General features: G+C 45.8%; 1 protein-coding gene across 12 annotated transcripts in view; it reads left to right on the forward strand.

The window, feature by feature from the left end:
• Nucleotides 1-9438, forward strand: part of CEP63 (centrosomal protein 63) — a 42401-nt gene extending 32963 nt beyond the window's left edge. For 4 of the 12 annotated variants that reach the window (XM_036030679.1, XM_036030677.1, XM_036030675.1 and 1 more), the window contains 6 exons: nucleotides 216-330; nucleotides 1126-1323; nucleotides 2732-2818; nucleotides 6214-6419; nucleotides 7206-7500; nucleotides 9058-9438. In XM_036030679.1, the coding sequence (XP_035886572.1) occupies nucleotides 216-330; nucleotides 1126-1323; nucleotides 2732-2818; nucleotides 6214-6419; nucleotides 7206-7500; nucleotides 9058-9216 (1060 nt within the window). In that variant the 3' untranslated portion in view covers nucleotides 9217-9438. Of the gene's footprint in view, nucleotides 1-215; nucleotides 331-1125; nucleotides 1324-2731; nucleotides 2819-6213; nucleotides 6420-7205; nucleotides 7501-9057 lie in introns of those variants that run through there. The other 8 variants (XM_036030680.1, XM_036030681.1, XM_028518186.2 and 5 more) reach the window with 6 other exon arrangements.
• The last annotated feature ends 16977 nt before the right edge of the window (nucleotides 9439-26415 follow it).

The raw sequence follows: 26415 nt of genomic DNA on the forward strand, positions 1-26415 counted from the left end.
AGGGAGGGAGAAAGAGAGGGAGAGAAACACTGATGTGAGAAACAGCAGGTTGCCTTTCATACACAACCTGACTGGGGGCTGAACTCACAACGAGGCATGGCCCTGACTGGGAATCAGACCAGTGACCTTGGCTTTACAGGAAGACACCCAACCAACTGAGCCACACTGCTCAGGGCTCAGGGTTTTAAATATGTGATCCTGTTTTTGTCATACAGCTTGGAGTCTGTGAGTACAACATGTAAACAGCTGAGCCAAGAACTAATGGAAAAATATGAAGAACTGAAGAAGGTGGAAGCACATAACAATGAGTACAGGACAGAGATTAAGAAGGTAAAAATCTGCATGCTTGGGGTCATGGTGGTGTTTGTACTTGTGGACCGAGCCATGGGTTGAGAGGCTGTAGGAGTTATTTTTAATGACAGAAAAACACAGTCCAAAGGGCCACTTGGTACTCAGTAGTACACGAGCACCTTGTGTGTGCTTGGGAAGTGTTTGTTTTGTCATCCTCAGGGGTTTCATATCAATGTTTTCAGGGTAGTTGAAGCCTTTCCTCTTCATACTCTTTAACTTTATTTTAAAATACATCGTTAAATGGAAATATTTCTAAGCTATATATATTTTCTTGCTGCAAAAAGATATTATATGAGCTAGCATGTACTATATTCTTATTGACTAAAGGTGGTTTTGGGTTTGTCTTGTCCTCTGTGCTGTGGTGTAGTTAACATTCTCATTGGCTAGTGAGGTATGCAGAGCTGTTTGTCTCTGCATCAGTGGGCTCTGGCTATCCTATTTGTTGACTCATTTTTAGATTTGCATCTTAAAGAGTGGAGGTCACAGGTGCTGTCCTCTAAATAATGTGTTCACGGGCCTTGATGCTGGTTCTCAGTATTTGAATAAGTTATCTCTCCCTCTTTTGAGATATAAGTGATTACGGGTACAACTAACTGACCTTCAGTACAGGTATGCAACATGGTAAATTGCTAATTTTCTGCAGATGTAATCTAGGGGGAAAATTCATGTCTTGAAGTAAGGTAAAAATTACTATACTATTCTAACTATTAATATATTTTTCTGTCTACATACTTTCTCTTAATTTTTAATACTTTCCTTTTTGTTTCTTTGTAGTTGAAAGAACAGATTTTACAGGCTGACCAAAGTTACAGTTCTGCACTGGAAGGAATGAAGATGGAAATCTCTCGTTTAACTCAGGAGTTACATCAGCGAGATATCACTATTGCTTCTGCCAAAACATCTTCCTTCGACATGGAAAAGCGACTCAAAGCAGAGATGCAAAAGGCTGAAAAAAAAGCTGTAGAGCACAAGGTGTATGGGAACAAAACATTTTTTTATTTGAAGTTTGTTTTTGAGGATTGAGTTTATTAAAGATACCATTTTTGTAGTATTTAATTCAGTAAAATTTTGTAGACACCTGCTTCGAGCTGAGAGCATGGTGGGTAATAAGCATCCTAGTGAGGATTGGTGGAGGGGTGAGAGTAGACACAGACAAGGAAAGAGACTGTTGCTGTGGAGTGAGGTGAGAATGTGACGTGTTCTCCGTGACAAGACAAACTCCAAGGGTGGGGGGCAAATGACAGTGGATGAGACTAGAAAGCAGGGACTAGCTCCTGAGGGGCCCTGTCATTCAAGTTTAAGAGTCTGGGTATTGAGTGTTGTCAGTAGAGAATGGCTTTACTTAGGATAAAAAAATCTCTCTGGTCATCATATGGGAAAGAAGCAAGAAGGCAAAGAGAGCACCCAGATGCTGTTTTGACAGTTAGATGGTGGCTCGAGCAGTGGGCAGTGGAGGGAGAGGGACGTGGGTGAATGCCAGAGGTATTTGGCTGGTAAAATTGGCAGGGCTTTGTATCTGATAGGACAGGGAGGGTGGGTGAGATAGAGTTAACGAAAGGTGTTAACTTGATTCTAGTTTGGGCAACTGAGTGGAAACTGGTGCACTTTAGTGAAAGAGAGAAAAGATAGGGAGCAGTTTTGGAGAGAGTAATGAATCTGTATGAAAGGTATACAAAATGGGGAAGCTGGTAGAGGGGACACTGGTTTGGCACCTTTGCCTTGTGATAAAGGCTGGACTTGCATGTGGAAATAAATATCTAGTAGTCAGTTCCACAGATGGCCTGGAGTTGAAGATTAAAACGAGAGTAAGACATTTAGCTGTGAAAGTCTTTGCATGACATTGACATTTGAAACACCCCGAGAGACTTAGAGATTTTAATAAGAAAACACAAAGTATGATGGGCAGAGATTTGAACCGACTTAGGATATTACTCATTTAGGATAAAAAAGGTGTTGCCATGGAGCTAAAAAAAAAATAGTAGCACTAAGAAGGAAGCAATCCTCACTAAGGAAGCAGGAAGCCAAGGAAGGCAGGAATTTATGGCCAAGCAGAAAAGCTAAGGAGAAGGAGGGCTGAATGTAAGGAATTGTTATGTGCAAAGAGTGCAGTTGCCGTGATATTGGAGCTAGAAGCCGTCAGGGGAGGCCGACCGAGGAGAGTGGTTAGGGGTTTGCCAGGGAACTGTTTCCTTCTCTTAGAACAACATTTTAATTACATGTGTGTTAATTCATCTTGAAACACCTTTTAAAGAAATCTTTTTAGAAAATATTTATATGTCTCAATGAAGATGTAACTCTGCCCAATGAAAATTATGTATGAAAAAATTTTGTAAGATTTATTTGTTATTTTTGTTTGTCCTGTCTGCTTTTCCTTTCTCAGGACATTTTGGATCAGCTGGAGTCACTCAAGTTAGAAAATCGTCGTCTTTCTGAAATGGTGACGAAATTGGAATTGGGTTTGCATGAGGTACGTAGTAGAAACTTACGTTTTTCTACTATTGAAGCCTTCAAGGAAACCCCTTTGTAAATATTCCTATGGTAAAGACAGAGTTAAGATTGAACATGGAATGATCCTTCTGCAGAAAATAGTGGTGGAAGTGAGCAAAATATGACTCTCCATTCTAGTCGCTGGAAGGTATTTTAATATTATGTATGTGATAAAACATATACACAGTCTGTTTTCTTAATAGGGAGAGTGTATATAAAGGGCTCGGCATACTGCTTAGCATATAGTAAGTGTTAGATACTGTTGTTATTATTTTTTAAATATTTTTATTATAAATTGTACAACCTTTTAAGTAATTTAGTTTTAACTCCATTTCTATAAGATATAATTAATTTAATCAAATATTCCAAAGTCGTATGTTCGGAGCATTTTAGTAGGCGATGAGACAAGAATGATAAGAGAACTCTTTGCTTTGAGAGACTGAGAATAGTCTGGTAGGGAGGGCAGGAAACGCGTACACATTCCTGTGGAACCAGAGGGAACGTGGTTAGCTGCTAACAGGGAGTTATAAAGTGTTGATGCTCTTTTAACTATTCGGTTATAAATTCTTACAATTTGGAAAGTGATCCATCTATTCTAACCCATCTTTTTTGATGTGGGTCAAATGCTCAAAGACTAGAAATTCTATTTTCTGTACTTCTGAGGGAATGCGTGCCTCCAAAGATGGAGAGTTACTCCCTGCCCCATTTGCTCCCGTGTACTTCTGATTTCATAATTATGGATTATGGAGGCTGGGTGGGCGGAAGTGGGAAACTCTAGATGAATACTTTCAACTAAAAGAAAATATGGGCTATTATTTTTATAATGTAAGATTCTCTTAACATCATGAAACCATGAAGAATTTTACACTATAAGGAATTTTACAACATAAAAATATAAAATTTCTGGGTGGCAAAAGATCCCATAAAAGACTAATAGACAGGGGAAAACAATCTATAAACAGACAGAAGGTTAACATAAAATATTAATGTATGAAGATTTTCTATAAAGATAATAAAAGATTATTCAGTACAAAAATAGTCAGAGGGCATAAATAGAAAATACATAGAAATAATACAAAAATCCAGTAAAAAAAAGAGCTGCTCTACCCCCCTAATAATCAAAACAGAACAAATAAATATTCTATTGCTAATTGGATTGACAGTGATTTTTAATAACTAAGGTAGTAGTGTTGGTAAAAATATGGGGAAACAGGCCCTCTCGTGCTCTGTTAATAAGGAAGTGAACTGATAGGGCCTTTCGAGGGGGCAGTTCAGCAATACCCAGCAAACTTGTAAATATAGAGAGCCTGCAAACTGCTGAGTCCTGCGCATTTCTGGACTTGATAGTCATTGAGGAATACTTCTCTGGAACGGTCATATCAGTTGGCATTCCTGAAGAACCCATCCTATAGGAGCAAATGCACAGAAATGGTTATTTTAGCATTGTTTGCAGTATCCAAAATTTTGGAATAAACTAAATGTTGATCTATAGAAAGGTGGTTAATTTGTAGCTTTCCATACTATGAAATGTTAGGTTGTAACTTAAGATGGCAAAGGAAAATAAGCCTCTAGCTTTGCTCCCTCCTGTAAGCCCTCCAAATCTATAGTGAAAGGAATTTTTTTAAAGCACAGACTTACGAGCCAGGTAAGAATAGGAAGATAGGAAAAGAGACAACAGGTAAACATCTTGTATGGGGAAGATGGATGGAGGGATGGAAATGGCTTTATATGTCCTGATAAAGCCAATACTTTAACTGGTAGTATTGGTGACAAAGCCAATACGTAGTTGGTAGTGGAGAACGCCAAGAACTAGCCGGTTTATAACACAGAATCTTCAAAAGGCCCAGGATTTGGCAGTAACTGGTTGATAGAATCTTCTTTTATGCAGTGATGACCTGTTCACATATGAGTTGGGAATTGTCACAGCGCTTAGGCCTTACCATGACCAGAGATTCTGTTCAGCTTGCTTTCTCCTGAAACCTCCATCAGACAGTGGTGGTGCTGTCCTCTCTTTGTACAGCCAGGTGTGTGCTTGCCGCAGTTCTTATGTTACCTTTCACATTCATTTACCTGTAATTGTTGTTAATAAAATAAAGTTCGAGAACATTTGAAAGGATGCTTGGCAAAGGCAAGCATTCTCTTTTTAAAAAAAATATATTTAATGACATCAGGTATCAAATTCTGGTGAAAATCCTGTCAGCAGTAAAACTTCCTGTGGTTTAGAAGTTACACCCAGTGCACGTATTTTGTACGTGTTAGGAATAGTTGTTAGGAAGTGTCGTACTGCATTTTACCACCTAGAAAAGTAGAATCGCTTTTACACATGAATGTTTGTGTTAAATAACTACTTTAATAAATTAGTTATCTTAATGAACACAATAGCTCTGGTAAAATATATTATTTACCACATTTATTTAAAAATTGACAGTAGTTTGTAGTTTAAATCCTATGTTCTGCCAAATTTTTTTAGGTGGGGTGGATTTGAACTGGAATTGACAACTTATTGAAAGATTTTACAACTTGTCACTAATGGGACACAGATAGTTAAAAGTTTGTATTTTAAAGTTTATGTTTTTGTTAGGTAAATTCTATGTCAAACCACCCTGATCAGCCTATTTTCAGAAAATTCTTTACAGAAAAGACCAAGTTAAACATTGTATGGAACTCTAGAGATTATCATCATTTCTCAGACTGCTGATGAAAATATTTTGTCGTTAGAAAAAAATGGTCCACACCACTTTTACTGTATTACCGGGCAACACCTAGGATTAAAGAGCAATAACTTGATGATCACAAAACTCAGGCCAGATTGGAGCAGTAATTCCCACTTTATAAGTGAGTGCTGCTTTGTCCTGTTCAAATTGGTTTCACACACATGAAGAGGTGCCAATGTAACGTAAAAATATCTAAGGCCAGAGAGTATTTATTTAAGTGTCCTTGATGACCAGAGTTCCTTTTTAGAAACTTTTGTTCAATTTTTTTTTTTTAGTCTCTCACTTTTCTTCCACAGGTGTTAGGGGGCTTCTCAAACTTCCCTTTCTCTAAGAACCTCTGCTGCTATCTTACTTTCTCTGTTTCTGGTTCTCACATTAGCTTTCCTGCCTGTGGGCTCTGAGCCTCCCTCCTGCCCTGTGCGTGTTCCTGACACGGCGGGGGAGCCCACAGTGCCCTAATGTTTCACCCCATTCGCTGCGAGAGGCAGAGCTCCTCTTCTCTCTTAGTCTAAGAGAGCCGACACCAGAGTGTCACTTTTCCAAAGTAAAGGCACAGGTGAACTAGTTACAACTAAAAAATGTGATTTCCCACTAGCAGTGGTATCACAGATCACAAGTATTCTTATACAAATTAAGTGACTCTAGTATTCTTTTTTATTAGGCAAAAGAGATTTCAATAGCAGACCTCCAGGAGAATTATATTGAGACATTAAATAAACTAGTGTCTGAAAATCAACAACTACAGAGAGATTTGATGGATACCAAATCTAAGCTGGAGATTTCAACTCAGATGTGCAAAAAAAATCATGATGTGCTCTTAAAACCAACACACAGCAGAGCACCTGAGTTCAAGAAGACAGAGTTCAAGTAAAATCTCTTCATGGTTTATTTAAAATGTGTATCATTGTAAGATAATGCTCATTTCTTTAAGAATAATTTCTGACTTATAGATACTAAATCTTCATCAGAAGACTGTATGTTTAATTCTGAAGTACACTGTCCACAAGTAAAGCTGCTCTTAGAGAAACAGAGGGAGCTACATAGCCCCCTCTCATGCAGGCTTGTGTGCGAGACGCCCTGGATGTGGGTACAGACATCATCCTTAGTTCCCTGAGCCTTTCGTGCTGCTTGCCACCTCCCCAACCTACTTGCCCCATGACAAGGTGGCTTTATACAAAAAGCTTCTTTTGTATTTTTGGTTAGTTAATTATAGCCTGTTACCATAAGTCAGCATTTGCTAGAAAACCACCTGGCTTCAGGTCTTACTCTAGGGCTTACCTGTTTTCCTCCCAAAAGCCTTTGCTGACACCCTCACTGCCCTAACCCTCCTCCACCCGCAGAGGAGGGTTGGTTGTGCCCCTCCTGTGTGCGCAGTACGTCCCCTTCTTCTAGCACCGAGCACGCTAGATCCCTCTGGCAGCTTGTCTGTCTTCCTTGCTATGTTGTAAGTGTGTGAGGGCAGGGTCCTGGCAGTGGGGACTGGATATTTGGAACCTGAGTGAATGAAGGAACACCTGGTCTGAGTGGGGTGCTTATTTTATAACTTACAGCCTTACTAGTTAGCCTTTCCATTTATTTTTAAGTGAACTTCCTATAACAGTTCTGTTTTAATCGAGAAAAACTGCTACAACTGTTATCTATTTTGTTTCCCAATCTGCTCTCCAGGCCATCCCATGGCCAGCACAGACGTGGTGGAGGGAAGACTGAGCTCTACAAAACAGGTCTTTCTTCTTCTCCGAGAGGACGCGCGCCGGGCAGCGTAGAGCCCGTGCTCAGGGTCCTCAGCCCCCTGAGTGTTCACATCAGCTCTTGCAGCTCCAGCATCTCTTTGCCTTCCAACTTTCTGTACAAAACTCAGTCTTTGCCTTCATTGCTAGACCCAAACGAAGCCATTTTTTCTGACTCTATCTCTGAGAGTATAAATGACCAAGAAGAGTTTATGTCTTCGGTATGGAAACTTTCTGATCTTACTAGTTTATTAAGTTTAGTTAGTTTGATTTTATCTTTTACTTGAAGGGTGAGGAGTGTGATTTGTTTTGTTTCATTTTCTTATTTGTTCTCTATCTGAAGTACCCTTTATTATTCTCATGCATTTCTGTCTTAGAGTTTTGCTGATGAAGACATATTAGCTGTGATTACTTTTCAAAGTACATCTTTGTTCTGAAATATAGCATAAGTTATAGTCTTGCTATAACTTATTGCTGACTATAAGCTATAGTCATTTGTCTTTAACCCTAGTGGGCAATTCCCTTCCTTTCTTTTTTAGAGCGGGTCAGTTTTGTATTGGAACGGTTGGTTCAGGGAGTACCTCTGGATGGCAGGACAGTTCTGAGGCGTGGGCAGTGAGGAAGGAGAAGAGGGGCTGTTGGAGAGGGAAAAGGGGGTGGGCGGAGGTGGAGGAAGGAATTGCATCTGGTTGTAGAACGTTACCTCAGACTCTACCAGGGTGACACAGTTGGTCCTCGTTAGTCATGGATTTGGTATTTGTGAACCTGCCTCCTTGCTTGAAATCCATGAACCCCCCAGTCAGTACTCAGAGCTCTGCCGCAGCATTTGTGGACTGATGCAAGGCTGTGAAAGGTGACTAGACTTGCACTCCCAGCTGAGGTGGCCGAGGCAGCTCTGTCCTCTTGTTTCAGCTCTCGTGAGAGGACCACAGGCTGGGGCTGGGAGGGGCAGTGCAGTTTAGCAAGGAGCTTGGGCTCTGGGGCCCCTTGGCAGAGTTTGAATCCCAGCTCTGGCATCCGTCAGCAGGCTGGCCTCAGGCAAGTCACTAATTGCTCCTGAACCTCGTTTTCTCTTTGGTAGAATAAAGAAAGTAGAATCTACCAGGTTGAGTGGGATTTAGCAGGATACTCGCTGTGACATAGATGTGTGTGCGTTTCCCCTGGGGGCGGATTCTCTGTTCACTGGTTCGGTGTTTGAGGTCACTTCACAGGCAACCACCACTGCAGATGAGGAGGGGCTGCAGGTGTGCAGGGGCTGTGTTGCCCTTCTCAACTGGAGCTGTCACTCTGAATACCACTGCCCCCCCCAAGGGGTTCAAACAAGGGACCAAGATGGCAATTTTGGCGGAGGGAAAAAGAGTCTATTTTAATGGTGTCTAATATATTATAAGTGGATATTTTGTGTCTTAAAGTAAAAGTAACATAGTTAGATTTTAAAAGCAAGTTTGAGTAACAGGCATAAATGTGTTTTCTTCTGGGCTGTAGAAAGGTGCACACGTCTACAATGGGATATGCTTTAGGCTAGTGATTATATTTATATGGACTTTACACTTACATAGCTTGGGTCAGAGAGGAAGAGAGCTGATGAATTTTTGCAGAACTTTTTAAAAAATGTAGTCTTCTCATTAGAATAAAAACAAAAGAAAAATCCCTTCAGAGGAAAAAGTATTTTTTTAAAAAATCACCTTTTAATGTTGCTAGTTAGAAACTGTCATGCATAATGTGTGTTAGAAAGAGACTATTCAATTTTGATATGTCAAAATTTGCTTCTCTTCTAGTGTCCCTTTCCTGTGTCTCCCCTTGGTTCAATAGCCACAAGGTTTTTGGAAGAGGAGGAGCTCAGGTCTCATCACATTCTGGAGCGCTTGGACGCCCACATTGAGGAACTGAAGAGAGAGAGTGAAAAGACAGTGAAGCAATTCACAGCCCTGAAGTAGCCTCTTTAAAAAATCACAAACTTGGAAATAAAAACAAGCACTGAAGAGTTACTGTCATCTGAAGCAACGGCAGCGGCTCTTTAAAAAGGCAAATGCATAAAAATCACAAAGCTGTTGTGAGGAAATCTGAAAAACGGGTGCTTCTCTAAGGCATTTCTACCGCACTGGTCTGTTTGAAGGGCTTTTCCCAGCAATAACTTGTAATAAACCACTTTGCCAGACTTTTTTCTCAGTAATATTTGTTATCATAAAGGGATACTTTTTCTTGCTGACTAAAATGATTTTATGGTACATGTTGAAAATAAAGTACCTACAGGAACTTCTTTAAGGGAAGTATGTAGAAGCTGGGGTTCAGAGTCAAACCGAGGTGGCTTGGTATATTGGTTTTGCCACTTACTAGCCAGTTGGGCTGGTAGTGTGCGAAGTCAAGCCGGAGGTACATAAATGGGTAAAGAACTTTGACGAAGGCCTCTCTTGCTCCGGGCAGGAGTATAAGACAGAGGTGGAGGAAGCAGGCGAGGGCTGGTTTGAGTGAGTAGTGCACCTGGAACATCCGATGGAAATGTTCCGTTTCTGAGAGGATTGAATGGGATACAGAGGTGCCAGTGTGCAGGAGGCATTTGAAACCTTGCAGAGTTGGACCCCTCCACCCGATAGGATCTATTGGAGAGGGCATGGAGAGAGAAGAGCAGAATGCTATGCCTGGGGCCCTGAAGGATGCCAGCACCTGAGGACCACAGCAAAGGGGTCAGCAGAGAGCTAGAATGTGCGACTAGAGACAAGAAGGTGATGCGTAGTGTCCTCACCAGCTCAAGGACATGCTCCTGTGGCTCTCTCTCCAGTGGATCTTTCCTGTCAGCATGTAAGCATCCTGAGGTCTCCTTTCTCTAAAACCAAGCAAACCTCGGTTCCGTATGCCTCTCTGGCTACTGCTCCATATATTTGTCCCCTTCACCCCCATTTCTGCAGTGACTATTAATACTTCCTTCCCACTCTTCTTAACCCTCTCCAGCCGCACTCCCCCTCCCCCCCGCCCCCACCATGGAACTGCTGTCATGTTCTTGAGGTCACCAGTGACCTAGTTAGTCTCTGAGTGTTATTTCACCCAGTTGGCCTCTCCCACTTTGTCTCTTGGTTTCTGTGACCTGACACCCCTATTTTCCCTTCTAGCTCACTGGCCACCCCATCTCATTGTAGTTTTCTGGCTTTTCTTCTTCTAAAGCTCCCCCCTCCAGCCCCTGGGCTGACGTGGGTTTTCTTACTCAGCACACTCCCCTAGGATATTCCATTTGATTCTTAAGCTTTGAATACCATCTACAGGCCAGTGGCCCTTGCATTCAAAACTAGTCTTGATCTCTTTCCAGAGCTGCTGGCTTAGATACTTGCTTATTGAATATCTTCACGTGAATGTCTGATAAGCATCTCATGTTGAACATTTGCAAGAGAGAACTCTGGATTTTCGCAGTATTCCCTGTGAGGACAGTATCCTGTTTGCCAGTGGCTAGAAGTTATCCTGAATCCCTTCCTTGCCCACACCTCCGTGACCAAGCCATTGGGAGGTCCTGTCAGTTCTCTCTCCAGAATCCTCAGGTCCAGCCATTGCCGCCTCTTCTCCACTGCCATCACCCTGATCTAAACTAACCCAGTCTCTCACTGAGATTCTGGCCGGACCCTCCTGATCCCAATAACTCATTCATTCTTCAGAATGAGTTGTCCTTCAGAAATGTAAGTGAACAGTGTCACCCCTACCTCCCTTCAAATGCTGCAAAGACTTCTGGGTGCACCTGGGATCAATCCAAATTGCTGCACAGTCTGCAATCCTGGCCCCTACCCCATCACCCCACTGCACGGTCTTTCACTGTGCTCCAGCCTCTCTGTCCTCCTTCCTGCTTATCAGCTGCAGCCAGCTTTAACCTGTTAGGGCCCTGTGCTTGTGATTTACCTGGAATCCCTTTTTCACCTCGCCTTTGATTGACTTTTGCTCCCCCTCTCAGGTCTGCACTCAGGTGTCCAGTCCCTGACTGCTGTGTCTAAGACCTGCTTCTTGCCCTGAGTTATTTCCTTCATAGTGCTCACCACTCTCTGAAATCATATTTTCATTTGAGTTATCTTTATTGTTTATTTTTACCTTAGAATTAAGCTTCTTGAGGACAAGGGCATTGCCTGTCTTGTTCAGAGTGGGGTCCTCATCACCCAGCACAAGCCCCACACTTGGTTAGTGCTCAGAGAGTACAAACCAGTGCTACCTACCTGTCCTTTCTCAGATGCACTCCATTTTTGCTTTGTGCCTCTGTACACGCTGTCCTTTGGCTCTGCTTCCTCTTTCCACATACTTGCCTGTGTCCCTTTATCTTGCTTGGGAAAACTTTCCCATACCCCTTGACCAGACCCAGGAAGAGTTCCTCCTCATTTCTCATGTGTGTGCCCCCTCAAAGCACTGGCCATACTGTGCTGTGCTCGATGAATTTCGTCTCTCCCACTTTCAACTGAAAACTCCTTAAAAGCAGGGGCCAGGTCCTGCTGGATCCTCAGTCAGCATGCTGCCTAAGACACAATAGGCACTAAGCAAATGCTGGATGGATGAAAATCACTCCCCTTCTGGGCTTCCTTGTACTCACCCGTAAAATAGAGATAGTACCTCATGGAGTTAGATTTACTGAAAATATAGTTCTGACAGGGCTTGGCAGGCTCTAAAAATACTGCATCCAGGTATGGGGGGATTTTGGAGTTTCAGACTGTCCCAAGCTTCTGCATAGAATATGTAGGATCCACACCCTGCTTCTGAAATGGTCATAGAACGTGTTGACTAAAAGGCACAGTCATGCACTCTTGTTACTGGAAATACCCATGGAATCATGAGGTATGGTGTACTCCCTTAAATTTATACTGTGTTGTTGAAAGTTGAAGTAGTTAACTTACTAAGTTTGTCAGGACATTTGATTGTAAATTAATCTCTCAGCTTCACTTTTAAAAAGATTATGCCCAATATTAAAATGTGTCAAAACTAAATTTGAGTTATTTTCTTCATACACATTTTAGAAAACCTCTCAGTGATCAGGTACCCACTGAGATGCAAAGGTGAGGGTGCGTAGTCTGCTTTTGTTGCTTACCAATAATCTTTTGTTGGGTGAGTTATGTCTCTTAGCCCGGATGCCTACTGAAGTGTTGTCTGGATTTCTGTGCAGATTTAGCTGAAGGGGACAGAATTGAATTCCCTTTGTGGGGTGGACACTACATTTCCATGGAGCCTCATTTAGTCCCCAAAAGTCTAGGATGCAGGGATTTCACTGTCCCCAGGTGAGTAGCTTGCCCAGGATCCCAGTGCCCAGGCTCGCTCTTGCAGAGACTAAGGGTAGAGAGTGTGGACTGCAGGCAGAAGACCCTGTTCCTAATCCTAGCTCTGCCATTTATTAGATGCGTGACCTTGGGTAAGTTAACATCTCCAGGCCTGTTTCCTCATCCTTGAAGTGGGGGAAACAAAAAATCATACCTGTCCTGGCTGGTGTGGCTCAGTTGATTGGGTGTTGTCATCCTACAGACCGAATGTTCTGAGGGTTTGATTCCAGATCAAGGCACATGCCAGGGTTGCAGGTTTGTTCCCTGGTCAGGGCATGTACAGAAGGCAACCACTGATGTTTCTCACATCGATGTTTCCTTCTCTTTCTCCCTCCCTTCCCCTCCCTAATATCCCTCTCTCTTCCTCTCCCTCTCTAAAAGAAATGAAAAAATGTCCTTGGGTGAGGTTAAAACAAATAAGCAAATAAGAAAATCATACCCAGCTCAGAGTTTTTGTGAAGATTAATTTAACACGTGTAAAGTCCTTGGATCCATGCCTGGCCTAGTGCTATGAAAGTATCTTGTTGAATAGAAAAAATACAACTCTCTGTGTTTCTGTTATGGCTACTTAAGTCCAAAAAATTCTGCCCTCCCTCTCATACACAGATATATAAACCTGGTAAACTATGCGTGATGCTTAGCTGTTTGCAAATGCCCTTGAGTCTAGCACCTAAACATTGCAGGTGAGAAAAATAACTCTAAAATAAAGCTCTGTCATTGAGAATGTACATCAAGCAAACAGTTGTCGTGAATAGCATTGAAGTGCAGAATGGCAAGGTTAGGAAAAGAAATGTGCTGACTTGTTCTAGAAGCAGTTTGAGATAGCAATACAAAAATGCATCAAAAAGGAACAAACCGTGGATTCAGGCCAGAGGGGAAATGAGGGCCGTAAATGTTGACTCACAAACGAACATTTAGCCCAGTCCAGCTGCTAGAGGCAGGTAGAAAAATTGCCTCCAAGCTTTTCAGGGTGAAAGGAAAGAAAACATGACGACTTAAAAGCTTTATGGTGCCCCCGAGATGAAAACAGACTCGGGTTCAGGAGAAGCACATCTTTCTTCTTAGCTAATGACCAGGGAATGCGCAGCTTCCGGGCGGGCGGTGGGGCTTCAGTGTGGGCTGATGGCATCGGGCTGACGTGCAGTTTGGAAGAGCTAGTTCTTCGAGAGACCCCAGCAGGACGGTGGGAAGCTCTGGTGGCCTGCTCGGTCAAAGGGAGAAATTTAAAAGAATGAAGGACTGCAGGCCTTTAAAGCAATCTTCTTAAAAGCTATTTCTCCCCAGTGCAATTTTGATAATTCAGATAACACAGTTCACTCTTCTTTTCTCTCCATGGGAATCTTGAATTTGGAAATTTTATGTTGCCCATTAAGGCCACGTTCAAATGACTTGACAAGCCGGTCAGAAGTAGGTTCATACTCTCATGAAAGCAAAGAACCCAGGCAAGGCCATGCCGGAATGGTGTTAGTTCTAGGAACTGTCTTGTGTTAAATGCAGCACATAAATCTGCACGTGTGCGTTTCTCGGAGGGAGAGTGCCCTCAGTTTTCACCACACTCTCAGAGTTATCTGTGAGCCAAAAAGAGATTAAGAACCACAACTCTGAGGACTGGAACTCTCCCAGAATGGCGTTGTTTCCTGGGAAAGAGACAAAACTGTGGGAGGCCACCCAATGCCACCGAGGCTGAGTTTCAGAGTGAAGAGGCATCGCCGGGTGAGGAGGGCGGTGCCTGAGGGCACAGGCTTCCTTTTGCACTGACGGAAATGTCTGAATCGGTTGTGATGGGTGCATAACTCTGAATGTCACACCACTGAAACTATCCGATCGTACACTTCTAATGGGTGAATTATATGGTATGTAAATTATATCTTAATAAACTGTTACCAAAAAAAAAAGACTGATGGGTGGCAATACCTAACAATTCAAGCGTATGTTCAGAAAACATCACGGCACACACAGTATGTGCCGTTCTAGAACTTCACTCTCACTTCACACTCAGGACGAGGGTGGGAGCTGTCTTTAGAGAGTGGGGTCAGGCTCCTCTGAATAACTGCTGGGGGGGGTGGGCAGTTCTGCACAGGGAGATAACTTGGGGAGGGGCTTTGCCTGGCCCACACACTGCAGGGATCCTGCTTTGCCTCCGAGGGAGCATGGTCTTGGGCTACCTGTGAGGGGAGCAGTATCCAGGGTTACTGAGGGTTCTGGCAGCAAAGTCCTTAATCAGCCAGGCAGAGCTTCTTGGCTAAGCACATTGTATGTAGGGGCAGCAGTAATGCTAGGTATTAACCTCAGAAGTCAGAGGTGGACTGTTTACAGAATGTTTTAGAAAGAGTTATAGACCACTGATGGGGAAATGCCAGACTAAGGGACTGTGCCCTAAGACTGCTTGGCAAGCCCCCCAATGTCTCTACAAGCATGGTCAGGCAAAAGAGAGAAGGAGAAGCCAGGCCCGCTCATGTCTTCAGCTGTGAAAAACAGATCAGCTACGACACTACTTTGTCCAGTGCTCTTCCAGAACAGCATGCCTGTAGGAGGCAGCCAGTGTGGGCGAACTCAGTGCTGGCTCCCAGTGCTGTCCTGCTTGGATTTGTCTTGCCTCTGATGTAGAGCATAAAGTAAAACAAGTCACCAGTCCCTGGATCCTTCTGCAATCTAGGAGATGTATCTCAGTTTCTCAGCCTAAAAGTAAATGCCACAAACAAAGCAAGAACCCATTAATCTCTTCAGCCATGACCGAACATAGTCTTTGCCCCCAGCAGGAGCAGGTATCCAAATGTGCTGGTCCCCATGTAACCTGGCAGTAAGCGGTGACTGGGGCAGAAGCCCAGTCACTTCCCCAGGGATCCCCCTCCTGGCTGTGAGGCCCCTCAGCCCTGTGGGAAACCCTAGCAGCAGCCTGTTCATATTAATATGTGCTGGACTGTACAAAGGATGGGTAAAGTTCTAGATGGCTGATAGCTTCAACCTGCCACCTTTTGCATGAGCTAATGTTTATAGACTAAGAAGGCATCACGTGATCTCTTTATTCTTCTTCGAAAAGGTTTAACAGGAACACATTTTTGACAACATCAAGGAATTCTAGTATCTTCCCAGGCTAATCACTCCTTAAATTCACATTTCTCAAATTGTCTTTCAGAGATCTGAAGTTTTTCCATGTGTTCATATACTCCTTAGAAAGAAATGTGCCAAAGCAGAATGGGAAGCACTGAATATTATAGCCCTAGGGCCAGGTTGGAACTCAGAGAGCTGCCTCCCCTCCTCTGGGCCAGATCCTCCAACTCTCTCCCTGATGGCCTCCTCTATTGTTTCCCAAATCACTGGGAGCTGGTAGCCTTAGGCACTCAGAGTTCTTAACCTTCTGTGTGTCAGGGGACTTCTTTGGTTGAGTCCCTAGGTCCCTCAGAATGCATAAAATAATGTTAAAATAGAAACCAATTATATTGTCATTCAGTTATCAAAACCTAAGGAAAAAAAAACACCAAATTTGTGATATAATATGTGCCTTTTATTAACTCATTAAATAACAAGACTGAGCAGCAGGTCTATCTGCTACCATGCTGTTGAAGCAGGGATGCATGAAAGTAATATTTTGAGATGTCTGCAACACTGTAATGAAATATGAAAATATCCGTGATTTCCCTTGGAAGAAAGCCCCAGGTGCTGCTAGCACTGCTGTGGGTTATGGCCTAGATTCCTAATGGAATAAAAGCTCAATTTCAGTGAGAGCTTATTGAGAGTAAGGATGTCAGTGTTTCCTATCCAAATCCATGGAGTCCTAACTCCTGTCCTTGGGCCCCCCCTTGGTAGTGAGCCTGTGGCCTCCAGGTTAAGAATTTAGAGGCTTTAAGCTTATGTATGCTTTACTTTGTGTCTGGTTGATCTGGTTCTCTGTGAACTTTCATTTAGGTAGCGGGGGCAGCGCTTGTGCCTAGTATCACCTGTGACAAAGAACTTAGTCTTTAAATGGGTGAGACCACAAACTGACTTACACACTTATTCGTGGCATAACTTTGGACATCCTGGAGAACCAGTGTTGTACATTAGACAAGTGGAGCCTTCCACCTGGGTTATTGGGGGATCTTGGGGTCTTAGAAGCCCCTACATTTGGGGCAGCCAGGTCAAGCCACGGATGATTAGAACTCCTAGCCTGGGGGTCCACAGAAGAAAGCCAGGTTTACCTAAGCAACCATTATAAGCCCAGTGAATGACATATGGCATTTTGGGCTTGCTGCATGTGACCAAGGCGGAGCTGGACCTCTTGTACATCTCATCTGACAAAGCAGAGGGTGCCACTGTCCACTGTGGGCAATGGGCATGGAGGGACCCACTGTGTACTGGAGGAGCTGGTCCTCTGTGCACCCAAGGAAAATTTTGCAGCCCAAGTGCTGCAGACACCTGGGGACTGTGGGGCAAGGAACAGGTGAGCGGCAGTCAGTGTCAGCATACAGTGTCAGCAGTCCAGGTGGACTTCCTGTGGGTGCATCTCTAGGCAGCAGTCCAAATCTCTGCTTTTACAAAGTAATCCAATAGTTTGAATCTTCCTGGAATCTCAATGCATGTATTTTGGACCCTTTGTATCAGTACTACAAACAAAGGAAAAAAGTGTTCCCCAGCCATGGTCAGATAATCATAGCTGCCTGCCGGTGTGCCTAGCTGCCTCTCACTCCAAGCCAGCCACAGGGCAACTGCTCCAATGAAAGCAAGTCCTCCCAATTAGTGTTCTGCATTATTTAGCACTAGATCTTAGAATGTTTGCTTGGATCCAAAATCTACCCATAATGTTACTAGAAACTTCAACAATAGATTTGTCAATGAAAGAAGAGGAATTATAATTAGAGTCTTTAAATACAATTTTTATTGTTGTAATTTTCAAATTAATGTTGTAATAAAGCTATCATGACTTTGCAAAGTGTCTCAATAAAGTAAACTATGAAGAATTTAAAGACATTAGTAATTAAACACATTTTGATCAGCAATTGTGTGCAACCATTTCAAGCATAAATCCTGATATAAAAAATTAAGGTCATGAAAGAAGTTTCATATAAACTCAATGTCTTTCCTAATACTTGCATTTTATTTTCATCATCATAACTAAATATTACAGGGAAAATGTATGAAATTTGTTCCGTATAGACACCCTTAAATCCTCTTCAGCTTACCCCAGAGAGCTGTGCAAATGTTATTGTCTGCTGTTTGTGGGAGGTTCTCTCCGAAACATGCAGCCATGAGAGGCGAGGGGCTTGGTGGCGAGGGCCTGGTGTGGCCTCTGCCACCTTGTAGGCCAGCCCTCCACCTCTTCCTTTAGGTCTCAGCTAAAATATTTCTGCCATTAAAATCTTTTTTTATCCTCACTCAAGGATGTGCTCATTGATTTTAGAGAGAGGGGAAGGGGAAGGAGGGAGAAAGAGGGAGAGAAACGTGGACGTGAAAGAGAAACATCAACCAGCAACCTCGGTTTGTGCTCTGACCAGGAATTGAACCCGCGACCTTTCAGTTTATGGGACAGTGTTCAAACCAACTGAGCCAGGACAAAGTCTATTTTTTAAAAAAAGATTTTAAAAATTTATTTCTAGAGAGAGGGGAAGGAGAGAAAAAGAGAGGGAAAGAAATATCGATGTGAGAGAGACATTGACTGGTTGTCTCTCGCATGCACCCTGAACAGGAATGGAACCCACAGCCTAGGCATGTGCCCAGGGAATCAAACCTGCAACATTTTGGTTTATGTTTTGGTTTACATTTCAGTTTACAGGATGATGGTCCAACCAACGGAGCCATACTGGTCAGGGCACAAAATCTATTTTGATTAAACATATGTGGGTTACTCAGATGACAGTTCATCCATTTATTAATTCATTCATCAAACATTTAATGGAGCAATCCCCCAATCTTAGAAGACTGAGTTCCTGCTAGTCTCTGCCACACAGGCCACAGCCCCTTTCATGCTCCCAGAACCTCTGACCAGTACACTGGCAGGCCTAGCTACACATCTGGGCCCTTAGCAATTTGCATCAGCAGTGCTTCACCACAGCTCAGTGCCCAGGGCGAGGGGCCCAGAGGAAAGAGCCTTAGAGCCAGAGGAGGGCCTCAAAGCTAGCCCACCGCTCAGCCCCAGTACGCCCTTGGGCAGTTTCTTCATATGCAGGATGCAGACTCTGATCTTCCCGGAGCATGGCTGCTACAGGCCAGGTGAGACGCTGAAAAGGAAAGAGAATGCAAAAGCTGTAGATTGATCGGGCCTCAGAGGTAGCATCAGCCATGGGAGAGGGCTGCTGTGGGAAAGCACCCACCTCAGGGTCTGGGAGACAATCAGAGGGGCAGGTAGGGGCGACCTGGACAGTTGAGTTGGTCTGTCCAAAGGGGGGCCTGCAACTTGGTTCCATTTGGAGGTGTTCACAGGCTTCTTGGGAAAAGGAGGCCAGTCAGATTCTAATGCCATTTCCTGATTATCACGGAGTCCCCCCCTTTTTTTTTTAACATTGTGCAGGCCAAACAGTTAAGTTGGCCACCTCTGCCCACACCAGGGTTGGGGTGATAAAAATGGGCCAGGGGCCATACCAAAGGCAAGGTCCCCTGGAGAGGGAGTGGGGAGGGCAGCGGGAGGCGAGGCCGCCTTACCTCGTCTGTCTGCGGGGCTCGGGACACCGATGCCGCAGAAGCTGCCTCGCACTGCGCGTGCGCTCCATTCTCCAGGGAGAGAGGGCTCAGTTTGCGATAGGGTGACTTCTATTAAGAGCAAGACCATAACACTTCCAGAAGAAAACAGGAGAAAACCTTTGCGATCCTGGATAAGGCAGACATTCTTTTTTTAAACGGCGACGCGGATCATTTCTTCGCCCTTGGGTTTAAGAAATGCCAACGTCTCACCATATGTGCTTCAAAGCTCACATAGAGTAAGAGTTTTTGAAATTTCTTTGTGCCCCTCCCCCCTTTTTGGTGTATAAAGTATTTATTGGCAGACAAGGCCTACAGATTGATTTCTTCTGGGACGCACCCCCGGTGCAACCCCGGCGGCCGTGGTCTCCGCGTGCTGGCCTGGGACGCGAAGACTCCGGGGGCCGCACAGCCCTCTGTGGGCCCCAGATTTTCTTCTGCTGCCCCCGGTCTTCACGGAGCTTGTTGTCCGCACCATCGGCCGAGACCTGGCTGTGTTTTCTGTCCTTTCAGTCCTTCTGCCCCAGAACCCGCCTGGAATCCTGTCCTGGCACGGGCTCTGCATCGTGGCCATCACACATTCTCCCTCACCCTCCCGCGAGGCTGAGGTCCGCCTCCCCCACGCCACTCGGGCGCATGCGCGCCCCACGCCCTTCACTGCAAGGAGAGTGAAGGCTGTTTCCCACGCTCATCCGCGTTGGTGCTGAATTCTCGCAAACTGTGCTGGGACTCCTCGGAGTCACTGCGGACCTGGGGGCGGCCGTGTGCAGGCCTCCCATGGAAGCTCCCTGTGGCCCTTTCTGGTGACGGCACTATCCCTTCACCGCCATGCCTTCGCGTTTGTGCATGTCCCCAAAACAACACGTGGCCTGATTTCGTGCCTTGTAATTGTGTCTGTATGCACCAGAAAAAATTAGGAATTGAATTTAAATACTGACTGAATTTATCACATCATGAAAAATACACCTGCAAAAACCTAGAAGAATATGTAATAAAAGATATGCAAGACTGTACGGAAATCTCGTCGTTACTGAGAGAAAGTGAGAGTTTGCCCCACCCTCACGCCCACCAGTGCTCTGAAGGGGGTGGTGGAGAGGGAGAAAGGGGCAACAGTATTCAACCCTGACTTCATTCTGACCAGCTAGGTATCGTGTAGTGTGCTTTGATTAACAGGACGATTGGGAATAATGTTTCCATGATGGGGTTAGCATTGATTTTGCTCTCTGCACACCTTTCACCAAATAGTTCCCCTTACTCCTTACTGTCCCTGTAGAATTCCCTCAGTGAAGTCGCAGCAACAGGCAGCCAGTTTCTGCTGACAGGCTCTGGGACGGGTCTGCCCCGTTCACAGGGCGCGACAGTGCTCGCCGCGCAGCCATCCTCGGAAACTCCCCTTACCAGCCTCCTAGGGGCCCTTTGCCTCTGGTCTGGGTAGGATTTCCCCGTCCCAAGTGGCCCCCGTTCTTGGTTTACACCCTCATGGGGTGGCACCCTCTGCGGGAGATAGGGCTTATGGGAGGCAGGTTTTCTTTGAGAGCTTGGATGTCTCTAAATATTTTTATTCTGCTCTCACCCTTGAGAGATTCTGACGGAGTGTAGAACCTCAGATTGGAAGTCATGTTCTCGTAGAATATTGGAGGAACTGCTCAACGATCTTCTCGTTGCCCGTGTTTGCTTGCAAGGTGAAGCCATTCGAGTCCCCAGCCTTCGTAGGTCACGGGTTCGATTTGGTCTCTGGAAGACCTGTTTATCCCCAGCATTCTCTAATCCACAGAACAGTTCCATTCGTGTCCTGCAGCACTGAGAAATTCTCTTGAATGATGTGTTTAATGATTTAACCCTCAGCAGTGCCTGGCACAAACTGGGCACTGGGGTGTTTGCTGGCGTTTTCATTCTCTTTCTGGAGCTCCTATGAGTCAGACATTCTCCTCAAGTCTAGGGCTCTTGGGAGGTCCTTTAATTTTGAAGACTGAGATGCTAAAACACTATTAGTCGTCTACAGTCAGGTAACAAATTACCCCTAATTGTAGCAGCTTCGAAGAACAAGCTGTCATCGTCTTACAGTTTCTGCGGATCCAGAATTTAGGGGTGGTCCGAGTGACTGGTTCTGGCTCCGGATGACTCAGGAGGTTCCAGTCAAGCTGGCCAGGGCTGCCGGGTCTGCATAGGGGTCAGCTCCTCGGACTTCCTCCTATGGCTGTTGCCTGGAGGCCCTGTCCACGGGCTTCAGAGTCTTTTGCTAAAAAGTGAGTGTTCTCAGAGAGAACAAGGAGGAAGCTCTGATGCCTTTTATGTCCAAATCTTGAACATCACACACCCTTCTTTTTGCCACATTCTACTTGTTAGTAGAAAATCACAAATGTAGTCCCCCTTTAAGTGGGTAGGAATTATGAAGGGAAGGGGCACCAGAGAATTTATGAACGCAGTTTTAAAACACCACAGATATCATTTGTAGCCAGCGGTGGTCACATGGGGTCCCGGGCCTTTTGCTGGAGTGCAGCTCACAGTTAGTTCCTATGGGTGTTTTTTCTTGTGTGGCTCGGTTTTCTCAGAGAGAAATCTCCTAGTCTTTGCTTGGAGGGGACAAGCCAGGCAGCCAGCTTTGGGGTGTTAAGGTAGATAGATAAAGGCTTGGGGATGGTCTCATCATTCCATATGTGAACTGTGTATCCTTTCTTAACCACTGTTTTTCTTCATGTGGTTTCATAGATGCTGGTTTGTGGGCTTCCTTGAATGGGAGGTTTTCCTTTTCTTTCCTCTCTCTGGCTCCCCTTCCCTATCTCCAGGTTGCAGCTGTTCTACTCGGATCCCAGGACCCAGACTAGGGCCAGGCTTTGTCCTGGGGGGCTCCGGGCTCCTGACACATGGTGGTCCTGGAATAGAATAGGTAAGTTCATGGGTCAGTGGGCAGGTTGGCTCAAGTGGTCCAATTCAAGGCAGTTACCTGTGAAGGAGGGCTTTTTAAACATAGGTGTCCAATCAGGTAACAGCTGCTTCGCACAGTGCCTGCTCCTGGTCTCTGCAAGGATTCTAGCAGAGGGGGTGGTCAGCTGTTGGAAACAGGCTTTCTTCTTTTAGAGCCTGAAATCAGTGACTTCATGGTTTCATGTGCGGCCCGGTCTTTGGATTCTTCAGGGAACAACACATGATCTGTCAGTATCGTCTTCACAATGCGGGCGACAACTGCGATGTGGTGGTGGTGACCCTCACGGAGCACTTACTATGTGCTGAGGGCTCCTCTGTTCCCTGGGTGGGGGTTGACTCATTCCAGCCCCACAAGGTACTTTCGTGGTCAGTGTTCTGAGTATCATCGCCAGGTTACTGCTGAAGAAGCAGGAGGTTCAATCACTTGCCAAAGGCAGCTGGGAGGTGGCCGGGCTGGAGTGGGAGCTGAGTGGCTGACTGCAGGCAGAGTTTGCGCTCTTAACCCTGTCCCATCCTGCTGTGTCCCACAGTGTCCCAGCCCAGGCCTGCTCGCCCTCCCCAGCCTCAGGAGGACACAGGCGTGTGAGGAGGGGTCCCCAGCTAGCTGCAGGGCTTCCTCAGTCGAATCCACATCTGGAGAAGGAGACAGGGGCTTCAGTCCTGCAGTGATGGCTCCTGACTGCGCAGGACACCTTTTAGCCAAATGGGCTAGCGGCGAAGAGGCCACCTTTCCAGAAAGAAACCCATTTACTTCTTTTAAAAATGGTCTTTGAACACTCTTATTGAACTTTAAATATGTCAGGCGGAGCTTTTACTGACTGAGTGGACTTCCTGCCCTGATCAGTTTCATGTCTCCTCACTGTGTTTCTCCCGGGTACTGGGGAAGGGGCCCAGATGCTGATGGAATGGGTGCCAGAGTGCTTGGTGGTGCCCATGCTGGGCCTGGTCCAAGTGGAAGGACCACAAAGGATTGTGAGGCTCTGGGGTGGGGGTGGGGCCTCCAAATGCCTCCGACAGCTCGGCTGCACTTCATTTTTCATAATATCATAAAATGTTAATTTTCAGATCCCCCTGGTGTTCACATACGCACAAATACGCACACAAAGCAAAGTGCTCACTGGGCAATCTGTAACTCTGCAGTCACTTTGCATTAAATAAACGTTTCTTCATGTTTCCTTATCACCGTTCTCGGTTGGTATGGGAGCTGCCAGGGCCCGCACTCCCGACATCTGCGCTCCATTCATCACGCAGCTCCGTTGTTCCTGGTGGTTCACGGTGCGGCTGCCTCGCTGCCCTCCGCCCACAAGCCTCCCCACGGTCCTCCCTGCCACCCTGGACGGGGAGCCCCTGCCTTGCCCTCCCCCCACTCCCCAAACACCGCACAGCCTGGGCGAAGTGATGGCTAATTCCTTGTGTCACGGAGGCAGTCGGCCATCCCCTTAAAGGAAACAAAGCAATCCCAGCACCAGCTGAAGGCAGAGGGTCCCCGCGAAGAAGGGCAGGGAAGAAAGGCACTCCTCCGGTGGATCGATCGGTTGTCCTGATTGCTTCCTGGTGGCAAACACCACAAGCACTCCCGGCCAGTGGCCATTTCTCTTTCCCTGTAAACATACATTTCCCACAGGACCAGAGGGGCTGCTGCCCAGCAGGCACTGTGTTAGTTAGCTGGCGTGAAGGAGGCAAAGGCTGTTCAGAGGTTGTAACTCAACAGCCTTTTTGGTCAACAGCTACATACATAGATCCAGTGATATATTAATTCATTAAAAAATTCATTTATTGATTGATTTGAGAGAGGAAGAGGTGGGGGTAGGAGAGAGAGAGAGAGAGAGAGACACCGATTTGTTGTTCAGCTTATTTATGCATTCGCTGGTTGTCTCTTGTATGTGTGCTGACCAGGGATCAAACCCACAACCTTGGTATAGCAGGGTGATGTGCTAACCAACAGAGCTACCCAGCCAGGGCCTATTAGTTCAATTTTGAAAATGACAAACTGATGTTCTCTTAAAAAATGTACTGGTCACTTATTCTAAATGTAAGGAATTGTTTGGCCACAGGGATGAAACGGCAAACGAGAGAGACTCTGGTGCATCCGTGTGCTCCAGGTGGGTAAAGTGAGTGGCACCCTCCTGGGGCCCCGAGGTGGTCGGGAGGCCTCTGGCTCATCCGTGGACCCATGCTTTGGTAGTTGACTGGGTGTCAGTCAGTGGACTAGGTTGTTGGGAAGCCGATGCTCACCCACTGATCTGAATAACCTCCTTTGTTATTTTGGTCTTAGCCTGATTTGGCTGCCTTAAGTCAGGGCTGGCTGATGCATGGCATACCTCTCCCATCAATTGAGTGGATCACTAGCTAATCACAATATTCCTTCCTGCAGAACTCAATGTGGCTTCAGAATCCTTCTTAACCTAATGCTGCACGCAACCATGGCCAACTATCTGGAGAGAGCTGGTTTAAGGTAAAGCATGAAACCACTTTGAAGGCCCTGTCCGGGTTTCCCTTCTCGTTCTGAAACCCACATGGCTCAGGTTTGCCACCAGATACACCCAGACCCTTGGGGCCTTTTGGCACCTCTTCCTGCAGGTGCATCCCCACAGGATTGGCCTTGAGGACAGTTTTGCTCTGAGTGTTCAGTTGAGCATCGTTTTCTAAAATAGCAATTCTCCTGAAGATAGTCCCACATATGGTAGAAAAGGTTCAGTCTTAAATAACCAAAGATTCGCCATTCCACAGCTCTTTCCTAAGATAACATGTTCTCCTGGGTTTCAGGAGCTTTTCTGCAGAAAGGCTTGTTTGCTAGGCTCCGTTTTGGTGGGTGTGGGTGGGACCAGCAGATGCCTTCAGCTCAGCCCGTGTGCTTTTCAACAGAAGCACCAAGCTTAGGTTACAGGATTTCCTTTCAGCAGGGCTGGGGGTGGGGGAAAACTGGGCAGGAATCGTAATTAGACTGGGAAAGGGAAACTCCATAAAACTATGGCCCCAAAGGGTCCCTGACTGTCCACAGCCACTCACCTTCGCCAGCAGGGTAGCCCTTCTCTGGTGGCCTTTCTTCTGTGAAGAATCTGATTCCCAAGGTGTCACTTGCTCACCTTCAGGGCTCCCACACTGCACTGCGTCTTGGGTCCCTACCTGGCTGTGGTGCCAAAGGCCATCCCACACACTGTCACCTGTGAGTGAGACGGCAGCGCACGGCTTCTTCAAAGTCCAGAAAAACAAGGAGACTCTTGGATTTTTCCTGATTAAAAGCAGGTTTTTGTTTGAAGACCTACCTACCTTTTCCACCAGTGCCTGACACAAATTATGCCTTCTCCACAGATGACAAGGTTCTTCTGAAGGCTTCCATGGAAACCTTGTCTTAACACAACCCAATAGTCCTGGCGTTCACAGAAGAGGAAACGTGGAGAGTCACGGGGCAGGTGGGGGGTCCCTGCCATCACAGGAAACCGTCACCACAGTGCCCCAGAGGAGGACGAGCGCTTGAGTTCTGGCAGAGGCCATGCAGTGGCATGGGTGTGGAGTTGGAAGAGTAGGTCGGATATGACACCCAGCCAGCACAGAGCAGATTTCAGCCACTTGGTGGGGATGATGGAGTCACTAGTGGCCACTGTGAGTTTGACTCAGGTACCTGGGGGTTTGGGGGTGCATTTACTGCATTGAGGGCTCAGGAGGAGCTGGAGGTCATCTGGGGGAGAAAAGTGATTTTGGTTCAGTATCTTTTGACTCTGAAATGCCAGTGGGACACCTGAGAGACGACTGCCTGACTTTTAGTTTTCTTTAGTTCTGCTTGCAAAAATCAGAGAGAAGCAGTGTTCTGTCAGGGGCTGTTGCTTCCCCTTTGGTCCCTCTGCTGGGTTCTCACCAGCCCCTTGCCTTCAGGCAACAGAGAAGCCAGCAGCCCAGCAGCCCAGCCTGCTGGGGGCTTCAGGGCAGGCTCTTAACACAGCGGGGCTCTTCAGATTTTCTGCAGCCGACAATCCCAGGTCTACCGCCTGCCAGCATCTGTTCACGGAGGCACAGCATCACAGACTCTCCGGACTGAAAGAGACATTAGAGGTCATCCATTACAGCGTCAGGGTTGGCATTTTCAGACTGTTCTAACAATTCCAGAGTTCCTCCTTCTATTATGCAGAGGACTGTTTCTTCTGACTCCCCTTAACGTGCTGGTAAAGGCAGGGTCCAGCTGTGGGCCCGCTTCCTAAGGAGAAGCGTGGATCTAGCGGTGAGGGCCGCGACGCGGCTGGATCTGGGAACACAAGTTCTTTTTTGTCCTTCACACCACAGCTATGAGAA

The sequence above is a fragment of the Phyllostomus discolor genome, chromosome 7 (genome assembly GCF_004126475.2).
Source record: "Phyllostomus discolor isolate MPI-MPIP mPhyDis1 chromosome 7, mPhyDis1.pri.v3, whole genome shotgun sequence".
NCBI lineage: Eukaryota > Metazoa > Chordata > Mammalia > Chiroptera > Phyllostomidae > Phyllostomus > Phyllostomus discolor.